The sequence below is a fragment of the Accipiter gentilis genome, chromosome 26 (assembly GCF_929443795.1).
Source record: "Accipiter gentilis chromosome 26, bAccGen1.1, whole genome shotgun sequence".
Classification (NCBI taxonomy): Eukaryota; Metazoa; Chordata; class Aves; order Accipitriformes; family Accipitridae; genus Astur; species Astur gentilis.
The window spans coordinates 18,436,795-18,461,026 of NC_064905.1; the positions used below are offsets into that span (position 1 = coordinate 18,436,795).

At 37.2% G+C, this 24,232-nt stretch overlaps 1 protein-coding gene across 1 annotated transcript in view; it reads right to left on the reverse strand.

Annotated features, from left to right (window-relative positions):
* The window catches only part of SPOCK1 (SPARC (osteonectin), cwcv and kazal like domains proteoglycan 1), a 324,902-nt gene that overhangs the window by 202,194 nt on the left and 98,476 nt on the right, over window positions 1-24,232 (reverse strand). Inside the window, exon 3 of the mRNA XM_049829957.1 lies at window positions 13,359-13,404. Within this exon, the coding sequence (XP_049685914.1) occupies window positions 13,359-13,404 (46 nt within the window). The remainder of the gene's footprint in view (window positions 1-13,358; window positions 13,405-24,232) is intronic.

The window sequence follows — 24,232 nt, forward strand, 5'->3', positions numbered from 1 at the left end:
TTATTTGTTGTATCATTATAAAAACAACATCTATAGCTCTCGAGTGCATTCCTCCTTTTGGGCTCAAACTCTCAGCTCTCAATAGATGGGTGGGCTCTCTCTCCTCTTTCATCTCAAACCTTTATTTTTTTTCCATTTTGAAAAATGGAGTACCTGACTGACTGATACAAAAAGGCCTATTTCCAAATCATATCAACAGCTCCATCTGTCAAAAAGTTCATCTTCAATGCAATTTCAAAAGTGAAGCTATCTGCAGTAGGTGTTTGCAATAGTTCCATACGTCAAGCATGCTACACACAAATGCACCACACGACACTAAGAGGGAATACAACTTCCTATACAAAGTCAAGGGAGAACAAAGTAATAGGAACTGAAAGAAGATAAAATGTTTTGTAGGCAGTAGTACAACAGCTGATAGCAATTTCTCTTTCAAGCCACAGTATACTTAATTTATTTATAGGCATTGGAAAAATGTTATTGACACAGTCCTGTGTAGGAAAATACACTAGAAGTGCCACTTTATGAAAAAGCAGCTCAAAAGGAGAAACAAAGAAAATGAAAATTGTTTGCCTAAATATCCAAGTCACATTTCTTGCGATAGAGTAACGATGAAGCTGGGACCAAAGTTAAGCAATTAGGAGTGAGAACAACTAAGTACAGCCTATACCAAGCATACAGCAATAGCGTGTTTAGGAGTTCTATTGAGGAAATATCTAAAGATGAGAAGTAATAACTCATGATCATTATGCTCTAAACTATCATGACCAATATAGTTATGTTTCTGATACTGGGACATATCATCCACATTAAGGTCCTGCTGGTATATTTCAAATAGACTTGTGCTTTTCATGGCTTTAGGCTTTACTTGACATGGCTTTTCATGGTTTTACTTGGATACTTCAAATGGTTTGACCTCTGTAAATGTCATCAGCCCAAGTGGACATTCAGATAGATCAGGAATTTTCTTACCATGCTAGTAAGAAAAGAAAAAAAAAGAAAGAAAAAAGCCCCACAAAACACAAAAAGAAACAAAGGAGTGATTGCTGAAAAGTTTTCGGGCTCTATCATGAATCTCAGATTTTAGCTGACACTCATGCAAATGTGCAATTTGAAACGTTAGAGGAAGCAGTCTTCCCTTTGATGCACAGTGCACGCAGAAGGACCAGACAGTCTCAGTATTGCTGGAGATACACACTTTTTTTTACCATTGCATTTTTATGTCAGCAACCTGAGAATCTCCCAAGATTTAAGAAAACCCTCACATAATTAAGCACAGGTTTTTAAACACTCAACGCTATTGAAGTAACTTGAGCTTAGTGAGGTAAGCAATTGTGGAAGACAGACAGTAAACAAAGACAACCTGGAAGATGAGTAAGAGCATTTGGCTTTTAGTTGTATAAATGGCTGTCAGATGGATATTCACTGTGGCTATTCACCACAGTGAAGGGGTGCTGAGAAGCTTAAATTTAAAATGAGCACTGCTATTTGAAAAACTAGATAAAAATGTAATGCCTTTTTAAGGGCATACTGCAGACAATCATGATGTGACTCTTGTACCACTTGTATGTCAGGCAAGTTGTAGAAAAACCAGGAGGGAGGGAGAGAAACAAATGCATTGGCACCTACAGAAGAATGGACGTTTTGTAGTTCTGCCATTGATGTCCAGGATGCAAGGTGGTGATGACTGATAAAATCAAAGATGGAAATGTTGCTTACATAAGTACACAATTATTGCACCATGCTCTCCTTTGACATAGCTAAATGTAATCCGGGTTTTGAGGATAAATAGGTCCTATGGGTTAGAGTGAATGTACTATAACCATAAAAACCATTAGTGCTAGAGTTCAGAACGGAATTAACAAATCATGGCTACTTTTTTTTTTAAGCTAACACTGATTCCTTAGGTAGCTTTATGGTCTACTGAGAGAGAAGCAGACACATTTTTTCTTAGATGACTGTATTCAACACTATGAAAAGCAGGGTTTCTTCCCCTTTCTCAGTTTTGCAGACTTCTGCAACCTGTGTCAGCAACTTTTCATTGCTTGGTTTTAAATATGAAAGGTCATTACAAAGATCCCCACTGAACAGAGAAACAGGCTTAAATGCTGGAGCCTTCACAACAAAGATACATTTGCTCTTAGAGACTACTACATGCATCTTCTGATTTTTTTTTTAACCCCCAGCAATTAAAAGAAAGGAGAAACTCCATTAACACACTGATGTATCACGTTAAAATAATTACTATAATGCTTACTTACATTGCATTCAAGATTGCTGTAATGTGCAATGATCCCTAGTATTGCTTATCTGTACATCCATTTATCACAGAGTTCTGTTTATCTGTTGCTAAGGATAAGATGGCAAGCGGAGGACTAGGTGATTCAATTGCTCAGCTTATAAATTAAAGCTATCCCAGAAACAGAACTTACTTATATATACATACAGATTCAATTCTACCATTTGCCTCGTGGTTAAAGTGAACATGACAGTTCCAGATTTTGCGGCAGCACTTCGCTTGTATGCATCACTCTCATACGACTAAAGAGACACTGGAAAGATGCACATATATAAGACAACAACACTGCTTACTAATCTGCTCTAGATAAAACAGATCAAATCCTCAAAGAGAGGTTTCAAGAAGGACAGTGGAAGTCAAATTCTGGTCTTCAGATATAGCTTTCCTGTCCCTACACTTTAATGACAATGTATGTAAAGTTGACAAGACCTTTAAAGAAAGCTGTTGGGCAATAACTGACAACACAGAGACACATATCAATAGCAAGGTCCATTGATATATTGCAAGCAGATGACACAGAAAAAAAGACAGAACATAATTAAATGACTAAATAATGCTTACCAAACTGATACTAATTTTCAACACACTATGATTAGGGAACTTTTTAGTGCAGAACGCCACCAGAAAACATATGAAGACTTTTTCTATTAATCTTGCTGCTCACACCATTTTGTAGTTTAAAGTAACTTTCCAAATGACCAAGGAATGCAAAGCTAGAATGCAATCAATCAGATTGGAGCAGAAGTACTATCATTTTATGCAAATACGTTTAATCTGAAGCAATAAGAACAGGAAGAAAAATAGCTGTGATTCAATTAGTGTTTTGATGACCTGGGCACTTAAATCTCCTTCTGCTATAAACCTAAGTCCTAAATACACATGCATTGTCATGTTTTATCTAATGAATTGAAAGAGACTAATTAACCAATTTTCATTCAAATCTTTAATCTTAGGGTTAGATCATGGCCTTTATTCCTGCCTGGACAAAAAACCCCCCACTATTATCCAAGTACAGAATCATCCACAGGAAGTCCTCCTGACTCTGTATTAGAAAGCAAGTGAGATAGGGAGAAGCCGTCAGAGAAAATGGGCTGCTTTTTGCCAGTCCCTCTTTACATTCATGGAGGTTTGCAAGCCTGTGACAGCCATGCTTGTCGATCTTTAATTTTATGCACATTACTCCCATCAAATGAGAACCTGTATTTTTTTAGGTGGTGCCAAAATGTCTGTCAAGGATACTGATTCATTTATTTTCACTTCTTTGCTTTGACTGGAAATCTATTTTAAGAAATACCTTCTTCAGCATTTCTTCTGTACTTTCAATGAAATTAGCTGGTTTCCATTAATCAAAATACAATCACAGAATCACAGTGCTAGAATGGCAATTCTGGGAAGGATGCTGATTCGATTCCCCTTCTCCATAGCTAGGTCCGCTATCAATGTGTCATTATCTGCAACACATTTATCTAACACGTTTTAGAACACCTTCAAAGATGGAGACTCTACATCCTCTTTAAAATAACTCTCCCAGCGCTTAAGTATTGCTGTCATTACAAAGGCTAAAATTAATCGCTGCAATGTAAACATATTGCCCCGTGTTGTATCCACAATGGACAGAGAACGAGTCCCCCACTTTGCACTTCATTTTATGTATTTGAAAATAGGATTTGTGGGTTGCTTTGGGATTTTTTGTTGTTGTTGTTTAGTTTAGTTTGTTTGTTTTCTCTCCACAGAGGAGGTGCTCCTCTCCTTCAGTCTTTCTTCAGAGAGTGTATTTTCTGCAACTCTGATGATATCTGTTACCTTTCTCTGGGTACTTTCCAGTTGATTCATAGTGTTCTAGAAGCCTGGTGCTCAAATCTGGACAACGTGTTCCAGCCAAGGTCTTACTGGCTCCGACTAGAGCAGAAGGATTACTCATAGTTACACATGCCAGTGCAACATTTGCCTTTTTTGCAACAGAATTATATTGTTGACTCATGTTCTATTTGTAATCCATTGTAATCCCCTACCCTTTTTCTCCAAATTTATTACTATCCATTTTTTTTCATCCTGTTTTGTGCAGATGGGTATTCTTACCTAAGTAAAGAACTTTGTATCTGCCTAGACTGAAAGTTATCCTTTGTTTTCAGACCATTTCTTTAATTTCTTAAGGCAACTGTGACTTTTATTTCTGTGCTACATTTAATAAGCATACTAATTTCAAGATCTACAATTTTATGAAAGTTATGAAAAATACTGAACCCAAAATAGATAGAGGAACCCTACTCAATTTACCCTTCCAGCCAGACATTGAAACACTGACAGCTACTACCAGAATGAAGTTTTCCAACTGATTTTGTATTCACCTCATAATTATTTCTTTTAGACAATATTTAACTTGTTTATAAGACAGTAATGTAAGCCAATGTCAAAAGCCTTATTAAAGATATGTGTTACTGCAACCTTATCCCAGAGTCTCAAGGCCTGTAAATGTCACAGAAGAAAATTAGTTCTATTTGACATCCATACCAGCTTTATTTATCCCCTTATCTTCTTGATGCTAACAAATACTTGCTTTAATATTTATTCCAGTACTTTTTTTCCCAGGATTTCAGGTTCAATTCATATTTCAGGTTCAATTAATGGGATATAGTTTCCAATTTTCTTCTTCTCTCTAACTTTAAAAAATATGCATGCTGCTTGTCCTTTCCCAGTCTTCTACAATTTCATAAATTTTCAAAGATAACTTTCAGTATCTTTATTTCAGACAATTCACTTAAACCTTAGATCAATTCCAGCTGATGTGCAACCATCTAATTTACTCAAGCCTGTTCTTTCCCTAATCCAGAATCTTACACTTCAGCTGAAGATATTAATTATGATAGCCACCTGGTCACAGCTGACCTTTTAAGTGAAAGCCAAAGCAAAGACAGGTAACAATGCTTTGGTCTTCTCAGCAATGCCTTTATATAAGCGTCTCCACTGAGCAGTGAACCACCATTTTTCTTGATTTTTCTTTTCCTTCTAACACACTTATAAAAAACTGTTATTCTTAAGTCCTTGCCCAAACATCTCATTTTATACTTGGCTTTCTGAGTTTGGGGCTACCGTTTGCGCTCCCTTAAGAGTTCAAGCTAGTTGCACTTTCTTTACTACCTCCCTGCCACTGTGGTTGCTAAGAGCCATACCACTATCCAAGGTCTTGGCTTTTGGATAATTCATGCCCTTTACATTGAGGAAATGCCACTTATCCTAATTTTTCTTCCTCTAACTTCTGCCTTACCAATTCTCAGTTTACTGAAACTGATTTTGAAATAACTTGTCTTTACTTTGATGTTCTTTTCCTAAAAAATTTGCATTATACCCTTTTATGGCCATTGTCACTGCCTTCTACTTTCATTCTCCACAGGAGTTCCTGTTTTTCAATTAGAATCAAATGACAGTTAGTAATCACCTATTAACTCACAAGTATATAAACACATTTAAATACTGTGCAAATTCCTCTTCTGACTGGCTAGTGATTTAAAACTAACTCTGACATGCAGTATAAATCTACTGCTATGTCATCCAATATTTAAGTCAAATAATATTTCAAGGCTGGAGACTTTGCCCTGATTGGTTTGGCCTATTTAAGTCAGAAAACAAACCGAAGCAGCTAGTTTGAATAATACACTGGGGTCTCTCTTACAGCAAATAAGGAGGGAAGCTTTGCAGGAATGTATTTTCCAAACACATTTAATTTTTAAAGATTTAGGTAAGTTTCCGAACATGATCACCTATATACTGAACTGAAGCAAAGGGAAGGAGACCCCTGCTCACTCAGCCATGTCAATGAGAGAAGGGTTGGGCCCTGTGATACTCCCCAAAATGTATTTACTTCAGTAGGATCTGGATGAGCATGGGGAGGAGGCATGAATTTCCCTTTAAAAATCATGTTTGCTTCATAGTCAATGAAGTAAGAGATATTAAAAGAGAGCCAGCACCATTATTGACAAAACTTAACAAGTGTTCCCCGAGTGCTAATAAAATTCCAGACAAGCAACCTTATCAGTCATTGTCTCGGTTCAAAGTACATCAGCCATAATACAATCACAGACAGGGACCCCACCTCTGTCACTTCTGATGCCACATTTAATGACAAAATTGGTTGCTTACAAGCATATAAGGAATTTAATATTATGCTTCTAGCGCACAAAGAGAACCACGTGCATCTGCTTGGAGGATATAAGCAGCCATATGTGCTTGAAATGCATTTGATGGAAGATAGTCTATTTTATGTGCTGCATCTTAGCTATTGTTTTCTGTTGATTCAGTTAGCATGTTTAAAAATTGTACTGATTTACTGAAGATTTACAAACATAATTCATGTGTAGTTGTCCTACGAATAAGCCTCTAATTCAACCACAGTCAAAAAATAAATTGCAAAATAAGTTATTCAATTGAAATCTGCCATCTGAGGCACAGTAATAGAAAACATTTATTATAAAACTAACATATATTTGTGGCTAGAGATGTGTACAGTACTAAATAACTCTCTGAAAGGAATTTATTCAGGCTTTTCTGAAAGAACATCTTAACTGGGCTAACAGAAAATTACATGTTCAAAAATAATTGCAGGTTCTATGATTTTTATCCTGCATCACAGGCTTCCCATTATCATCCTTTTTGTTTTGGAAGGCTTATGTATTTTAGGCAAACTTTATTCTGCACAGCTGCAGGCAGCCATTTCTGGAGTCTGGATTTGCCAGTTAGACACTGGAAAGACATAGGTACAATTCAATGCAGGAGAGGAAGCATGAATACCAATACATCCATCTCTTGATATAAAGCTCTAAATTTGACAAATTCACTTCCATGGGGCTGCTGGACAGTGAAAGTCATAGGCTATGCTATGCTGGAGGCCACAATCCACTCAAAAGCAGTGTTTCCTCTTCAAAAGTGAGGGTATTTTGCCAGTTCAGACTTTCATTAGTGCTCAGGGGGAATTCTTTGAAACGATAGAGAGTTCACGTCGAGTCTATGCGAGCATGTATGACTCAAGTCATTGATAGGTCCAATTCAGGCAGATGAAGATTTTCACACAGTACCGTGGAAGAGGGATTTGGGAATTTTTTGTTTCCCCCTCTAGGGCAGATAATGAAAGCCCTGAGAAGTAATATCCCTGCCCAGATTTCTCAGTTATTGGGGAAGAGGATTGGGAATAAAGACAGTGAAAAATAAAGACAAAGGCTGGAGGACAAGGGGGAAAATTCAGACTATTTCTTATCAGGAGCTTCTTTTCCTGAGAAGTCCAGCAGCTTGGAACTCTTGGGACTGCTATCACTAGCAATGAGTAAAATTGTACCATGTTTCTAGCCCGTCCCTTTGCCTCAGTGCAGGAGGCAGGGTCGAGGTAGAAGACTCAGGTCAGCTCAGTCCACTGCAGTCATCTGCTAGTGTCAAATCAAAATGGAAAGGGTGAGACGTGCACCTACTTGAACAGAAAATTCCACAGTTCAGTGGATGGTTGTAGACATAGATTTGGGAAAAAGCTCAGCACTACAACAGAATCAATTTCCCCCTCCACCCCCCCTTACGGTGTCCTTCTACAGCCTCGTTAATAATAATGACAGGTCAATGGTTTAAACGTTTTTGGATTCAGAGCTTATGTATCTGCAATACAGAGTGCATTCCATTGCTTCCACAGTTCCTATGTTCTGGGTAATGATGCTTTAAAAAAAGCTATGTGGCAAGCAAATTGGACACCATTCCAAACTGTTTCCAGAAGCTTTAAACCTAACAAAATGTACTCTTATTTGTGCACCTTATTGGAAAAATTAATAACATCTGTTTGTCTGTAGAAGAATTTACTACAGCTATTGAGAGGTGGCTTTTAGCAGAAATTGTCAATAACTTAAACTTATTTTTTTTATTTAACATTTATCACTTATAATAATACATAAAGTCTTAATGAGTTAATTTTCTGGCAAGGACATCAGACACATTTAATTTCCATACCAAAAACTCTGACTTGAGAATGTTACACTAAAACTTTTTCCCTGATTCCCACTTTTCTTTCTTCAATGTAGATGGAGAAGACTAGGAATGTATGTCAAGTTAGCTGTCAAGCTCCTTAAGAACTCTCAAATGACCTTGTCAGAAAAAAACCCAAACTAACCCTTTGATTCATATTTTAAAATCCTGACTAACCTGCCCCTTCCACTCTTCTGCTTTCTGGCTTCTGGAACTCTGACAGAATTGAGTTCAATATTAATGACTAGCAATCATTTTCAGGCTATACGCTCTCCTGCCTTCTGCAGTCCGAATGCCTCGTTAGCTTGGCTCAGTCGGCAAGATGCTCACCTTTGTATTGGTTTCTACTGGGTTCAAGATGAATAAAAAGCTGGGCTGGTAGCTAGGCTAAAAATAAATGCTGATCACTCAAGTACCCTCTGAGACACAGCTGAACCATTCAAGTTGACTTCCCTTGAAAAGGCGCGTTATGCAAAGATACCTTGAGTGACTCTCTAGGGGTTGTTTCAGTGAAAGTCAGGTGGGTATTTTACAAAACAAGGTATTTCTTTTCTTGAGATATACATGCAGATATTTCTCTCTGCACTGCAAGCAGAAAGCAGACAGCTTGATTCCACTGCTATTGTTTTTAAATGCATAATTAAATAATTCAATCTGCTGAATAAAGCTAGTTTTTTCTTTTTTTTTTTTTGTAGAAAAGAATATAGAGTTGGTTGGACCCAGCAGACTCTTCTTTAAAAGATGCAAATGAAATACAAGCCTAGAAGCAGAACTCTGCTCATTTTCAAAACCTCTGACTGCTGTTGGTTTTCAAATCTCTTAAACATACCGAGCCCTCCAGCTGCCTTTGCGAGATCACTTCTGGCAGGTACGAGCCACCTTCAGTTATTTCTAAGCACTGCTCTCCCAACTCCCTCATCATGATTCTACAGTCTGGGTTCCATATAAAGACTTCACAATTAGAATATTCAAACATGATTTTACATTTAGAATTGAGAAATAGACTTTAAACATTAAAAACTTGTAAATTTGTCCCGAACAGTGGGTTTTCACACAAGTTAGCCTTAGTTTAGTGATGCTAGACTCAGATTTCCCATACAACCCAGGGACAGAGGCAGTTTTTTGCTTTCATTCACCCACTGGAGAAGTTTTTTCTCTTCAGTCACTGTAGGAAGAACCTTGGTGTTGTGAGGTTAAAATTTGCTTTTGGGATATCTCTCAAAATAACAATTGTGTGGTGAGAACCTGGAGCTGCTACTATACAAGAGCAAGATAGGACTCCTTACTGCAGGATCTGCCCAGGCTCTGTGGATATAAGAACCCTAAAGAATACAAAAGGAAAGCTTTTCTATCTCCAAAAACATACAAGAGCACAGGAGGCATTTAAACACCCCAAAGCCAAAAGGAACAACATGGAAAAAAATGTCAGGGCAGGGAGAATGGAGAAGTAAAGACTGAAGACAGATTAAACAATTTTCTTGCAGTTTGCACCACAAAAGGTTTAGGACAAATTCTTCTGACTATTCTTTTTCCTCTGTGTGGAAAATGACAGAAATTAAACATGTGCTGGAAAACACCTGGAAAAGAGAAAGAAAACATTCCTTCCTTCCTTTGTCTCAGTGCTTCCTATTTAAATGGTACTCTATATACACATATATATATAGTATATATATCTTTACACATGTATATATAACTGTATGGATATACAAACCGAGCATTAGTCTTGTCAGCATCTGATTCATATGGACCAAAGCAGCAACATGACGTGATTTCTCTTCTTTTCATTTTTTGGGTGACAACAACATAGGAGTCAGTGGCTAAAGACTCACATGCTCCACGTACATGTAACTAAACTAAGCAACAGTTTTCTAAGGTGATTTTTTGTGTAAGAAATCTCATTAGAAAGGAGTGGCTATTTTAATGTTCTAGTGAGGGTGAATTTTACCACAGCCAAGAGTAGGTGACCACTTTGTCAAAAAGAATGACCTATTGGCCAAATAAAATCCATCTGTAAGATTTAAATAAGACAAAAGCAGTGCACAAATCTCTGTGCAAGGCTGAGTATCATGCTCAGACTGCATTGCCTAGTCTGCATTCTGCTTTCTGACAACAGACTATCCATAGTCTTGGAGAAATTTTACACTGATAGAGAAATGATCCTTTTCTTTGTAAAGAGATGGGAATCTTTAACAGATGTACAACTGTTTGTATCGCTTCAAGGTACCCACCTGTGATTTTAGATTCTCTAAAACGATTTGTGGTTTTGTTCAGTCAGACATCTCAGTAACACAATGAACAATACAGTTTTAAAGCATGTCAGTTCAAAATCTTTTTGCAATATTTTGCCAGGATTTACCTTTTTGCTTTTCCTCTTGGAAAGACAGAGGGTCACAAGGCCTCTGAAAGTGGTAGGAGCCAAAGTTCCATTTGAGGTCAATAGGATTTGTAACCCTAAATCCCTCAAATGCCTTTGAAAATCTCTGTGGATATATGCCTTAACAAAAACATCATCTTTCCCTTTCCTTTGACACTTAAGTTCTATTTCCATACAGACAGAGAATCCACACTCTTCAGCTGTAACATGTAAAAGCCCCCAAGGATATTCCTGCAAGCTACCTACAGACAATACAAGGAACATGCCTGGCAGTGGAAATACAGAAGTAGATGTAAAGTGGAATTTTCAAAAGCACCTTCAGAGACTTCCAATGGGTATTTTTTCCCTAAACACTTTAGTAATTTTGAAGATTCAAATATCTGATCAGCAAAGCTGCTCCCTTTTATGACTCCTGTTTGTAAAATAAATGACTGCCAAAGCTGAAACTGAAAGCAAATAAAGAAAGCATTGTAGTTTCATCTCCTCTACTGGCCTGTCATTTATCTAGTTATCCCTTCATTCATTTGTTCACACCTTTCCTTCTCCTTCTGAACTGACTCACTCTTTCTTCTTATTTGTGGTATGATTCACAAGTATAATTTCATAGTGTGTGACTTCCAGAGGCATAAAAATGCTTTTCTGTAACATGACTTGCTTTTTTTCTTAAGCAGTTATTAAAAAATTAGCAACTAAACTATTGGGCACCTCCTGCAATTATGCAACACTGATATTATCTAACATTATTTAACCATTATCCACTGGTTAAATCCCAGTGACATCAGGCATAAGTCACGCTTGGAGAAGGCCATGTACATTTTAATTTGCTGTCTCCTTCTGCGTACCACACTGTGACTGTTTCACCATGAACTCTTTTTTTCTTTAAAAAGAAAAAAAAAAAAAAGCGCGCACTACCTGCCTGCTCATTAATTTGCCTAAGCAATTTTCTTGCAGGAATACCTTTTCTGAATGTAAAATCACAACAATTATACATCCAGATAGCCACTTCACATTCTGAAGGGCAGAAGAAGTCTCACACTCCACTTGAATGCCACTTAACTTTGAACACAGGATCCCAAAGAGAAGAGGACCTTGCAATGAATCGAGAGATCTACATGACTGAAATTCATTTGTATTGTAGTTACCATGTATATGATCATTCCTTTCTATATGACTTTAGGACAACATATTTTCAAAACCCTACAAATTTCAGAGCAGAAGTAGATCGAAACTTATAGAATACCATTTGAATAAAATTCTAGGACACCGCCGTTCTGCAAGTTAAGAGGCATGATGGAGAATAATGAACCAAAACTAGTCAAAGAAATCCAAGATCCTAAAAACACCTTAAGCAATGGAACAAGTTTACCATCTACCTGTGATCTTACAGCTGTAATATTCTCGCCTCATATGTGTTCTCAAGCAGGAGTTATATGAGCTTCACTGAACATTACAAACAGAAAAAATGAGCAACTATCAAAAGGCAAACAGAGAAACTAACTGACGTGCTCTTTATATTGTCTGCTGTTATCTTCCACAAATCAAACAGCTGATAACTGGTTCTACCAAATGAAAAGAAGCTGTGCAAAATGTAATTTTTAACATTTGTCCTGAAAAAAATACATTCTGGAAAGCTTTATGAAATAATGAAATACAAGACCCAAGTGGTTTCATATTACACCTTTTGAGGGTGCTCCAGTATGGACCATTACAGAACCTTAGTGTCAGAATGACAAATATAACAAACAGCAAAGTTAAAGTGCAATATTCTGGTTTTAAGGACCCAATTATGGCATACTATCAGCTTGCACTACTTTTGTATCTGTCTTTCAGAGGACAGACTGCTGAGATTTCTTTGCATACAGTGTTCTTTACTGATGAGATGTTAAGTATCAAATACAACCCAGCAACATCAGGGCTACTAGTGTTTCCAGCAATGTTCATCTATGGCATTTAGAGTGAATGTCTCTTACCATCCTAGCTGAAAAGCTTGTTGCTAGCTATGAACACCAAGCAGAGAATGGCTAATGTGGAGTTGCTATCTGAGATCTCTTTTAAGTTGTCAATTTGAAGTTCTTTTTCCTGGCATGGTTATTGTTTCTAGTGCTACCCTGGACATAACAATTAGAATATTTTTTATTGGTTTTTCCTATCCTTCGGTGGCTGGCCTAGAAATTGTTGAAATACTGCCATAACTTAACAACTCACCAAGACAACGCGCAAAATATCATTTACAGAATCTGCATCTAAATCAGCAGCATATACACAATACCCTTTTCTTTTGAAAAACAGCCCTGAAATTCATACATTACAACTGGTTTCAAAGAATTGGCCCCTGAAGTGTTAGGAAGTGCAGTAATCACGTTTTTAACATGAAAGAAAATGTACATGAAGATATCTGTTTTAAATTGCATGTCAGATCGAGATTCATGGTTACAGAGAATCTTTCTAGGCATATATATCATCTTTGATTATAAACTGGAATGGATGGGGATTAAAAAATGTGGCTGAAAAAACCAAAGTTGAGTCAAACCCTTATACATAAACCAGCTCAAGCTGTGACTAAGTTGGGAATGAGACGTAAGTATGAATATAGCTCTTCACTAATGCATGGGACAGACGAGGAAGAATGGCATAAAGTATATGGAGATATCACAAAATAGCAGAAGACAACCACAAAATACATACTAACTTTACCTTGATCAAAAGGCTTGTTTGGATTCCAGTTTCTGAAATAATCATCCTAAATGGAGAGGAAAAAAGGAAACTTAGGAAAAATATAATCAGTCTTTTCATTACAATTTTACATAACTAAACTACAAATGCATCGACTCATCTTTTGATGCTAACATATTTAGCCCAAATCAGATAAGACTTTTCAATGGGTTGTGTCCTACAGAGTAGAAAATGCAGGTTAGAAATTAAAGAATAAAGAAAATTCCTTGGATTCAGCACCTTGAAATTTTCTTCTGAATTGTTTTTCAAAGTATGTTCATTATTAAATATTTTCTGATAAGTCTGTATTATTTCATATCAGTCTAGAACTTTTGATAACAAAGATATGAGCATATTGTTCAGATAACATAACATGATCCACACCGTCCTGGTTTGGTGAAAGGTCAGCAAAGTAAAATCAAAAATACTTACACTCCTTTGGACACACGTAAATCACACCATTGTGAATGCACAGAAATACAGCAATAATATCATAAGTGTTGTACGTCAAGTACAATAAAATCCAGGAGCACTTGCAGTGAATACTTTTGTCACTGTTCCCATCATTACATTTTAAAAATCTTCTTAAATCTAATGTAAAGATACTATTCTGCTGTGAGTCCTGTGGTTCTGTTTTACATAATTCTGATTGGGCTTTAAAATGGAGAAAGTAGAAACTGTCAGAGTGCCTGGGCAAATGATCGTTCTGTTGCAACTGAATCTCTGCACAGAAAGAATAGAAAACCCTTCTGTGTGTTGGACCAATTTGTATTCTATGCACTTAGCAAATATTTACCTGAAGGCAAAGTTTCCCCCACTTCAGAGTGCCATCAACCCTAGTCCTCAAGAACTGGAATATTTAGTTTCAGCATATTCTGTACATCTCACTCATGTCCTCCTTGAGAGGATGTGATAACAACAGCATAATGTATTTCAAGTGAGGAAGCATGGAAGATTTCTCTAACACTGTGATATTTTTCTGCATATTAATCTTTATTTTCTTTTTAATATATCCAGTATTCTATATTCATTTCTTGAGGGCTGCCACTGAAGAGATGTCTTTATCAAGCTGTCCAGAATGACACCTAGATTTCTTTTGTGTGCCAGGAGGGTAACTGAAAACCCATCAGTGTGAATAAGACACCTAAATTATTTCTTCCATAGGGCTTTGTTTACCATTTATCTCCAGTCCACTGAATTTCACATGCTCTCATGCTATCCAGTCACCCTAACCTGGAATATTTTGGAGACTTGGAAGCCAGCATGTCTTACTTTCTGGGTTCAGAACAGCCCACAGGGCTGTTAGAGGAGGAGTGGGGACTCTACACGCCCTCACTGAACCCCAGGAGATGGAGCACATTCCTTTCTGAATGCTGTGGCCAGCATGAGAAGCAGAAAGTACTAAAGCTTACAGCATGGAGAACTGTGGACTGCTATCCTGCTCTTCTCTGCCTGCTCTAGGGACAGGCAAGGGCAGGCAAATGTGCCCTGGAATGAAGGGGACTGGATGTAATTCTGCATGACTATCCAGAGGAAATGCGTTTTCTTTCTCAAAGTATATTCGTGCTTGGTTTCTATACTGACTTCATGGACAGTGACAATGTTCCACAATAACAACAGAGATTATTATTCATAATTTATTTCAGATACATCAGAAGTGTCTATACTTTTTCTTCAGAAGTACAGGGTCTGGCACCAGAAATAGAATCACAGACTTGCCTTTGAATTCCAAAGCTTTGTTAATACAAAACCCCCCTCATGTTTATACAGTGCTTTGTAATTGATTATGATGTACTGCTAAATTCACCAAGCATTAATCACTTTTCAGAATGTCTTGGGTTTTAAGCTTTTTGAGCAGAATAATTTTTTTCCAGCAACAAAATATTCTTTTTTTGCCTGCTTACATTTTTTCTTAGGTGTTGCTTTGCTGCTGGGTTTTAAGCATCAGAAACTGTTAAATAATTCAAATCCCAAGAAAGATTTCTTATGCTGTTGGCATATGGAACCAGTTTTGAAATAAGGATTGGAAAGGGGGTGTATCTCAATTTCAGTGTCAAAGGAATATTTTACAGAAAATGCACCTTCCTCACAAAAACCCTACAAAACACCCATCTCTTCTGTAAACGTATTCTTTCTCCTTTTCTCCTTTATGCACACCTGCTTAGTATTCCTTTTTGAAAATTGAAACTATATTTATTTAGAATATGCCTGAAACTACAGTATGATAACATAGGAAAATACACAAGGAAAAAATATGGAAAAAAACCCTAAAAAGTAGAATAGAGAAAATCTTTGATACTTTCAATATATAAACCTCGCTATTATTCAAAGGAGTAAATAATGACTATACATACATTAGAGCAATACGGTCAATAGCAGTTCAAAATAACTTATGCAAGTTGGACAACGGAAAATACAGCACTAGAGTTTCAGTTCAGTACTGATACCAGCAAGAACTGTAACTGAATGGTTATGGCACTGTAAAGGTGAAATTCACCCTGTAGATATGGCTGAGCAGAAAATCTATGTCTCATTTAAATACCACCTAAAGCTCTGACTTGAAAAATGGACAGGGCTTTTGTGTTAGTACTCTGCAAGGTGCTGAAATTTATACATTAACCTGAAATGACTTTTGTTAGGAGGAGGAACTCTTAACATCTCTGAATGGATACCATCATTTTCACCGTAACTTCCTCCAACAGAAAAACAGCATGCTGATATAGCAATACAAAGTGCCTAAACATGACAGTGATTTCCGGATATATATCTTTTTTTTTTACATATATATGTGTATATATATGTATATAAAATATGATCAGCTTGATTAAAGAGACTTAGCATTCCCATTCAACAAAACACCTTCCTGACAAAAATGACTTCAGGGAAATCTATGTGTTTCTGAGCTTTCTACTAGGACAGATACTAATGTGCTTAAAATACCTTATGCTTGCTGTACAATGTGAAACTATTATGTCATTTTAATATTAACATGTTAATAAATCAGTATTAACACATTAATAATTAACATATATCAAACCATTTCATTTATAACAATATTAACAGTTGATCATAAGTTTAAAGAATAATATGAATTATGATATGTTGTAAATACTTTCATTCGCTCTATGGATATTTACAAGTTAAAATTGAAAAACCTACCTCAACTTCCTGAATACGTAAGCATTACAAATGAGAAAAGAAAAAAGAATGAAATAAAACAATATAAAAATATGTTAACATTCATCAATTTTCTCCTTGGTGGCCTTTTAAATGTGAAATCACTTATTTCAGATGACCTTCACCTCCAAATGAAATCATTTTCTCTTTCTTTTCTGATCTTGCACCTTTGCTGTCATGGCCCAGTTTGCACTATTAGCCAAATGCCACTCTATTAGCACATTTCTGTCTTGTAGAGCACCAAAAAAGGCACTTTCATTTCCTTTTGGCTGACAAAACCACCAGAAAGTGTTTTCCCACACACTCATCTGTTACATACCTGATATAAAAGAGAATTCCCCCCCCCTCCCCCCCAAGCTGACTTTAAAGGCTATTTATTTGATGGACTTTGAAGGGAAGGCAAAACCAGGCATGGATCCTCTTCAATACAACAGGTGACAGCAACTGAGAAATATTTTTGATTAACAAATACTTTAAAATATCTTTCTCCTTGCACAGTATTCACACTTTGAAGGTTCTGCCTATGGTTCAGTGGCTGCATATGACTAAGTCAATCTTTTAATTAACTGAAGGGACTGCACACCTGAAGTCATGCATGAAAAGAGAATTGATACTGCAAACCAAGACTGGATCTGACTCCCTTAGCTCAACCCAACATTATATAAATGTGACACATTGGCTTGCCCTCTGCACACAGCCAGGAATAAACGTGAACCCCAATCTCTAGAAGTTGCCTGTCCCTCTCACAGAGCACAAACACACCGATGGGAATGGTACAGAGCTTTACTGCAAGTCCTGTGACTCCAGGTCCATCATGGACTCACAGTCTCACATCACAGGTCAAAACTCAGCCTCCACTACCAGGAAAAGAAATCTGACTCCTCTCAAACTGGCCCCAATCCCATTCTTGAAGAAATCTTGAGTTCTGTTCTGTTCTTACTGGGTGCAGGACGAGGCCTTTGGCAAGATTCCCTTCTGCCCCCTCATAAAGTCTACTGCCCGCCGAGGATTGACATCCACCTGGGATAGCAGATGGCTCTTCACACAGAGAGCAGCTCCCTTTTGACATCCTCCGAACTAAATCAATTGCAAGACTTGGGACAGGAGCTGTCTTTTCAGTTCTGTATCTGTTCATCACTTAGCATCATGGAATCCTTTTTCAAGATTTTATCCTCAGGAAATTTAACTGAGGAATAAGTTATGATCATAAAAATGAAAAAAATTTAGAAAAGCAAGTATAAATTGCTAGACTTGGGCCTCAGTTCTTTATTTTGATTATTTTGATTTCAGTAATCAAGAGATGATATGAAACACTTTTTGAAGTTATTTAAATCCATTTTGTCATACTATGCATATTATTGTTTCTTAACGAGAGCAAAATATTCTTTTATCATTCAATACATCGGTGTCAAATCCAGCCAACTTAGATTGATATGCCATCAACAAAGTCAATCAAGAGACTAATCACATGTTAAACTAAGTATGCAAAGGGCATATTAAAAAGTGCTAGTTTAAAAGCTCACAAAAGCTTTCTTACAGGCAGTACTATCAAAAACCTCATTCATCAGAGCACAAGGATTCATCAGAATTCATAGATTGGGTTCCGATTTGCAAAAATCAAACCTTGAACTAGACCTGGGTGTGGCACAATTTCCTGTTAGTTATATCAGAAAAGTTAGCAAATAGAAATTGACCCTAAGACCAGTACATTAATATGTGACTGCTCTTCCTTCCTATTACCCTCCATATTACTACAATACAGTTCAAAAAGTGAAATTAATGGTAAAACCAAACAGATTTATCATCTTTCTCTCCATCAACTAAGAAAGTAAAAAAACAGCTTCTTGTCCTCCTGAATTTTAAGGTATTTAGGTTATTCCCTCCAAACCTACTCTACTGTCACTTTTTGGTTTAGTTATTACCTAAGACTTGATATTTTGGAGGAGTTAACGAAGCATGGTTAATTTAACACACAGGCACTCTCCATACTTACTTTATTTACTTGTCAAAAATAAGCTCTTGCAAGATGCTCTTGTTTATAAATAGAGCCAAACATTAGCTAAATGGGTGCATAAATATTTATATTTTGTTGCGTTAATTGAGCTTATAAATTACTTGTATGAATCAGGCAGAAATGAGACGCTGATTGAAGAAACTCCACAGAACCGCCCCCCTGCCTTATTTTGCACCTTTCAGAACCAGCTCAGTTCAGTTTCCTCCCCCACGGGCTGGGAAGATCACACTCAACTGGATGAGCCCACAGGGTACACAGCCATCATGAAACCCTCATCACATAGCCTTCCTGAGAAAACTTATATACAAAAGGCGTAACCCCAAGGACTGTCAGATAACCTGTTGGAGGTAATCTTCATTCCCAGCTCCTCCCAGCCCACAAGAGCTTAAATTTCTAAGTATCTCCAGGAGGGACGTTTATTAAGACTTGTTTGCAGCCTGCTTAGTATTTTCCTCTTCCATTGTTGATCTATGATCAAACCTTTTACCCTCAGAAAGACCAGCTGGGGAAAGTGGTAATTACCAGCTCATTGCTTTTTTAAAATTAGCTCCAGAAAGATGCAGCTGCATTTTGTGCCTCTCTACCTTGCAGAACAGAAGATCATTCCAACACTGAGCAGTGTTAAAGCACCAGCTGCTGCTGCTTGCTAAAGTCAGTCTAGCTTGTATCGTAAATATCTCCCTAAAGCCTATTGCCTGTTTTAAGCAAATAGTTTGTGTCCGCAAATTGCATGTTATTTATTTATTTAAGAGGAAGAGAAAATATTTTACCCCCGAGTACTTCAGTGAATAAAGATTTCCCAGTGGTAGCTAGTGCCCAGGGTCTGCATTAGTGTCAAGAGCTGACCCCAAACTCCTAAGCACATTAAGACATCTCTAACCACTTCTGAGCTCGGTCTTTTCCCCAGGAATCAGAGAATGCGCATCCAAAATGAATGCTTTTGCTTAGGGAATTAGTAGTGCTTGTGCTGTAGATATTTAATTTTAAATTTGGTAAGGGAAATCTTTGAAAAGTTTAGCGATAAATTTCCCAGAAAGGTCAGGAATGTAGGGGTTTAGTTAAAGAGATAGCAACAGTAACTGGTGAAATTGAAAGAAACCACTCCAGACTGCAGTAGTACGACAAGTAATGAAAGGTCTGAGGATGTCAGGACCTGTTTAGAATACTGTAGCTAAGTCAGTAATAAAAATATAATGAAATGCTTTAGCCTAGAATGAAATGGTATAAAGGATTCACATTGGACTTGTATATAATGTTAAATATATTAATACCTGTTTATTAATAACAGTATAAAATACATAAATACATATCCAAACAAGTCCTCAGATATGTATGGTATAGAAAAGACCCTTGACCATGTATTACAATCTCAGATGTCCCATAAGATTCAAATTCTCAGTACATGTAATTTTTGTTCCGCTACCACTAATGTGCAAAAATATTTCTTCTCTTTAATATGGCCCAGAATGTTACTTTTTTCTTATTTTCATAAATTAAAAGGTTTTTTTGGTTGGTTGGGGTTTTTTTGCTATATCAGGAAACAAGATTTGCCACTTCTGTTGTACTGGAAGACTTTTCCAGTAAGAAAGTGGTAGGCAAAATTTTCAGCATAGGCTTTCTTTACCCACAGTCACAATGATTCATTGGCGTGGCAAAAATTTCAGAAATTAAATTTTAAAAATTTGAAAACATTGAAAAGTAAGTTACCACTGAGCCCATGTCAGCCAGAAGAAGAATTCTTATTCTTTAGAACTCAATCATATGGCCTTTTACAAAGAAATCTTCCAGCTGCTCTATTGTTTTTTTGTTGTCGGGGGTTTTTTTGGTAAAAAAGATAAATAGAGTAAGAATTAAAAATATTTCTTAAAAAACCCCAAACCACTCTTTGTTTATCTGTAAGAATGAAGCCAGAGGATATGTCTACAATGTCGAGGGCAAACAGATGCTCATTTATTCTGCTTGTGCTTCAAGCAGGATGAACGAGGCCCAGCTGTGAGCCAGAAGCTATATAGCTGCTTTAGCACAGCACTGTGCCAGCATACGCAGCTGATATATTTGGGTGGCTGGAACAATCACACAACTGTCTACACTAGCTTGTGTTGACATACCTAAAGCTGAAAAAAAAGCCTTGGTTTGATTATTCTTTGCTGGCCCTTTTTGTAGATACTATCAGAAATACATTATCACTTCTGCCTGAACTCTTCCTCTCATTAGTATGTGCTAAAAAGCACTGTTATCCCCACCTAGAGTTAAATAATTCTTTCTAACCTTAATTTCACCAAGTTTTTCACTCTTCAGTATGTCCCACCAGCCACACCAGGTTATGCTGCCAGCTGTAAAGCTCTCACAAGCCCAGAAAGGTAAAACTCAGGAGTCTCCCAAGGTATGGGCTTACTGATCCTTGTTGCATTGGATGTGCCCTACTGTCATCACAGATGCTACAACTCCAAGACTAGGCTGAAAAACAGAACACTACTTGGTTGCTTATGTTGTGAATTAACAACAGATACTCATTAGCTACAGTGCCTCAGCCACTCAGAACTCTCTTAGAGGCACTGCAGAGTCACATTCAATGCATTTTTTTCTCCGGTCACGAGTTCCTCTTCCATGACCTTTGCAAAGAGCCTCCACTGTGGCTATCGGAGAGGCAGCAAAGTGAGGAAGGAATTAGGATGGAGGGAAGACAGGCAATGCAATACTTCTAACAAGGCCTGAGGATGAGAGGTGGTATAGAGATGATTTACCATCTCAGCTGAAACAATTTCCTCAGGCAATCAGAATCTGGGGCAATCTGCAGGGAAGCTCAATAGTTACTGACCCCTAAACAAATTTGTAAGGCCCTACACTCTCCAGCATTTGGTCCCAGACACTTGAGAGTTTCTGATTTCTTTGGTTATTCTCCAATTATTCCCCAATACCTACAGCATGCTTATGCAAATCTCTACTGAACCAGAATTCCCCATCCACCTCCTACAACAAACATGGTTGCTTCAGCTTCTGAACTTTAGTCAGGGTTCCCAGTGATAGACAGTAAATTAAATTTATAATCACTTATTCGGCAACAAGACTCTTTGGGAGGGAAGACGTAGGCGGCAAACAGGAGACAAGTAAAAGGAAGAGGACGGCACCAGAATTCTGGGACAAAGAGGACTGGAGCTCCACAGGGTAGAAGAGGTCCTGACTGCAGCAGCTGTTTGTGGTCTCATTACCAAGGAGTTCCCACCCGAGGAGCCAAGCCCAAGCAGGATGGTACAGGGTAGCAAAGCTGAGTGCCTTCATGGGAGGCCAGAGAACAAACTTCTTTCAGTAAAATAAGCCTGAGACATCCCTCTGGTATAATGATGCTTGGCACTTGTACTATCTGCTGTGGAATTTATATAACACAGTTAGACAACAAAAGTCTGCCATGGAACACATTCAAGTCAATGGAGTTACACTGTTTTCAGAGGATGGGGAAAATACAGTCAAGACCAGTGGGGTTTTTTAACTTTTTAGCTAGAAAATACACACGCCCTCTTCCCTGTGAGCTTTGTGCTGGTCCTCAGTTTGACCCGTGAAGAACTACTTAAATTGTGCAGCAGCTTCAGCTCAGAGCACAGATAGAAGCAGCCCTGGGAATCATTAACTCCCACTTTCACAAACTGAGTAGCACCTAGTGGAGCAGGAAGCAGGAAGCGGAGCCAGAGATTACAGAAATATATTCTTCCTCCTTCCAGGTGGAATTCCTTAAAGCAGCATTATTTTCCATCTCTGAACTAACACTACGCATGAATTAGCAACTGGGTAGACAGGCTAACTCACTGAATCTAGTGATCCTTGCAAGGTTCCAACAAATGCACAACAATAACACAAGTACCTGCTGCATGAATTGAAGATTCACAAGTTAAAAACTTGGCTTAGTGTTGTTCTCTCACATGATCATTTGCTTGTTTTCCACTTATCAAAACCACTGTGCCTTCATTTAGGATTATTATTGTGAATATTGGTGAAGAATGGCCCCATGCAGGTTCCCTCTATATAGAGAATAGTATTGTTAATAAAATTGTATTCTCAATAGGTGTAATATTTAAAACATACCTTGAAATGATAGCTACTAAACTTCTTCCACATCTTAATTTTCAAGACTCAAATTACATACTTAGAAAGCAATTGTTTTTAGGCAGCTTGAAAGCCAAACACATTGAGCTTGAAGGTTATAAAGCCATTAGCAATGTTACTTCACTTTCAATATCTTTGTTGCTTCAAGAGTACATTTGCAGTAGCTGTTTGTGACAGATTCACTGGCCTTTTTTAGCTGAACATTTGGGGTTTGTATCTGAAGAACAACATGCACATAAAAGAATCCTAATGCTACCAGTGCTTTCACATATAAGAACTGCTTTATAGTGAACAACAATTTGCATAATGAGTAAATACATAGTTATTTCTTGTTTTATTTCACAATCCTTCAGAAATCTGTTTTGAGTCATGTGATTTTCTTTTTTTTTTAATTTACCGTTATAGGAATAATTTCATTATGAGATAAAGCAATAATTCTCCTAACATCAAAGTTATAAAATAAAAGTTATGAATAAAATCATACTGCTATTCTACTTATATACACAAATCCCAGTGGTTAAAATGTACAAGGGAACAAATAGTACTTGAATAAAATCAACTTATCTAACTTTGATATTTAATGACACGATTTCCTGAGATCCATAGAGACAGTTAAAGTAGTTACTGTGTCCTAAGTCTTTAAAATTACTTCTTTAAATGCATAACTAATGACTGGAAGGAAACTGTATGAATTATATTGAATTATGAGCAATGAACTGTCCCTGGGAGCACACATGCTTTTGTTTGTATTTCACTTGTAGCTTCAAGGAAAATCCAAGTATTGTTGAGAAAAACCTTTGCAAAAGGTAAAATCAAACTAGCCAGGCTGCTCTTGCAAAGGACAATTTTGCAGCCTTTTAGCCAGTTTTAACCAATATTTGAAGTGTCTTAGAACTGCAGCAGGAAAAAGCAGTCATGGTCAACTAGTCTAGGAAATAACCAGTTGCTGACTGTGTGAGACAGTTGTACACTTTTTCAGATCAGAAACCCTGTGAGCCATTACAAATGTGTGGTTTCCATTGCAGTTTATAATACCATTTTGTTAGTTTTCTCTGGCATTTTATCCATTGTAAAAAAAAGAACACATCAAAAATAATTATGCAAAACTGACAGCAAGCTTAATGGAAAGAAAATAGCTAAATACTTGCAGCAGTTGCTGCAAACAGAAATCCTGTCCTCCCTCAAGAAAGCGCTCCTCACTTTATCAGCAACAACTTGAACATATAGAAGGTTATTTTAAATACCTTGCTCAGTTTATAAAACTTATCATGTGATGAGGTTTTCCATAATAGTTGGGGCTGGCTGATTCAAGTAAAGTCCCTCATGATTTTGTTACTGACAGACTTATGTTATCTCTACCCATTTCCTGAAAAATCATAGGAGGTGCACAAACATAACATTTTACTGACGGTACCTCATTAATCCATTAAACTGACAAAATAAAACAGATTATTCTGAATATTAAGAAACTAATTTCTTGTGTCAGTTGTAAAGTAACAATAACAAAAAGTTACCTTTCATAAATGATTGCTACTTGGCATCTGGTTGAAGCAATAGTATTTTGGAG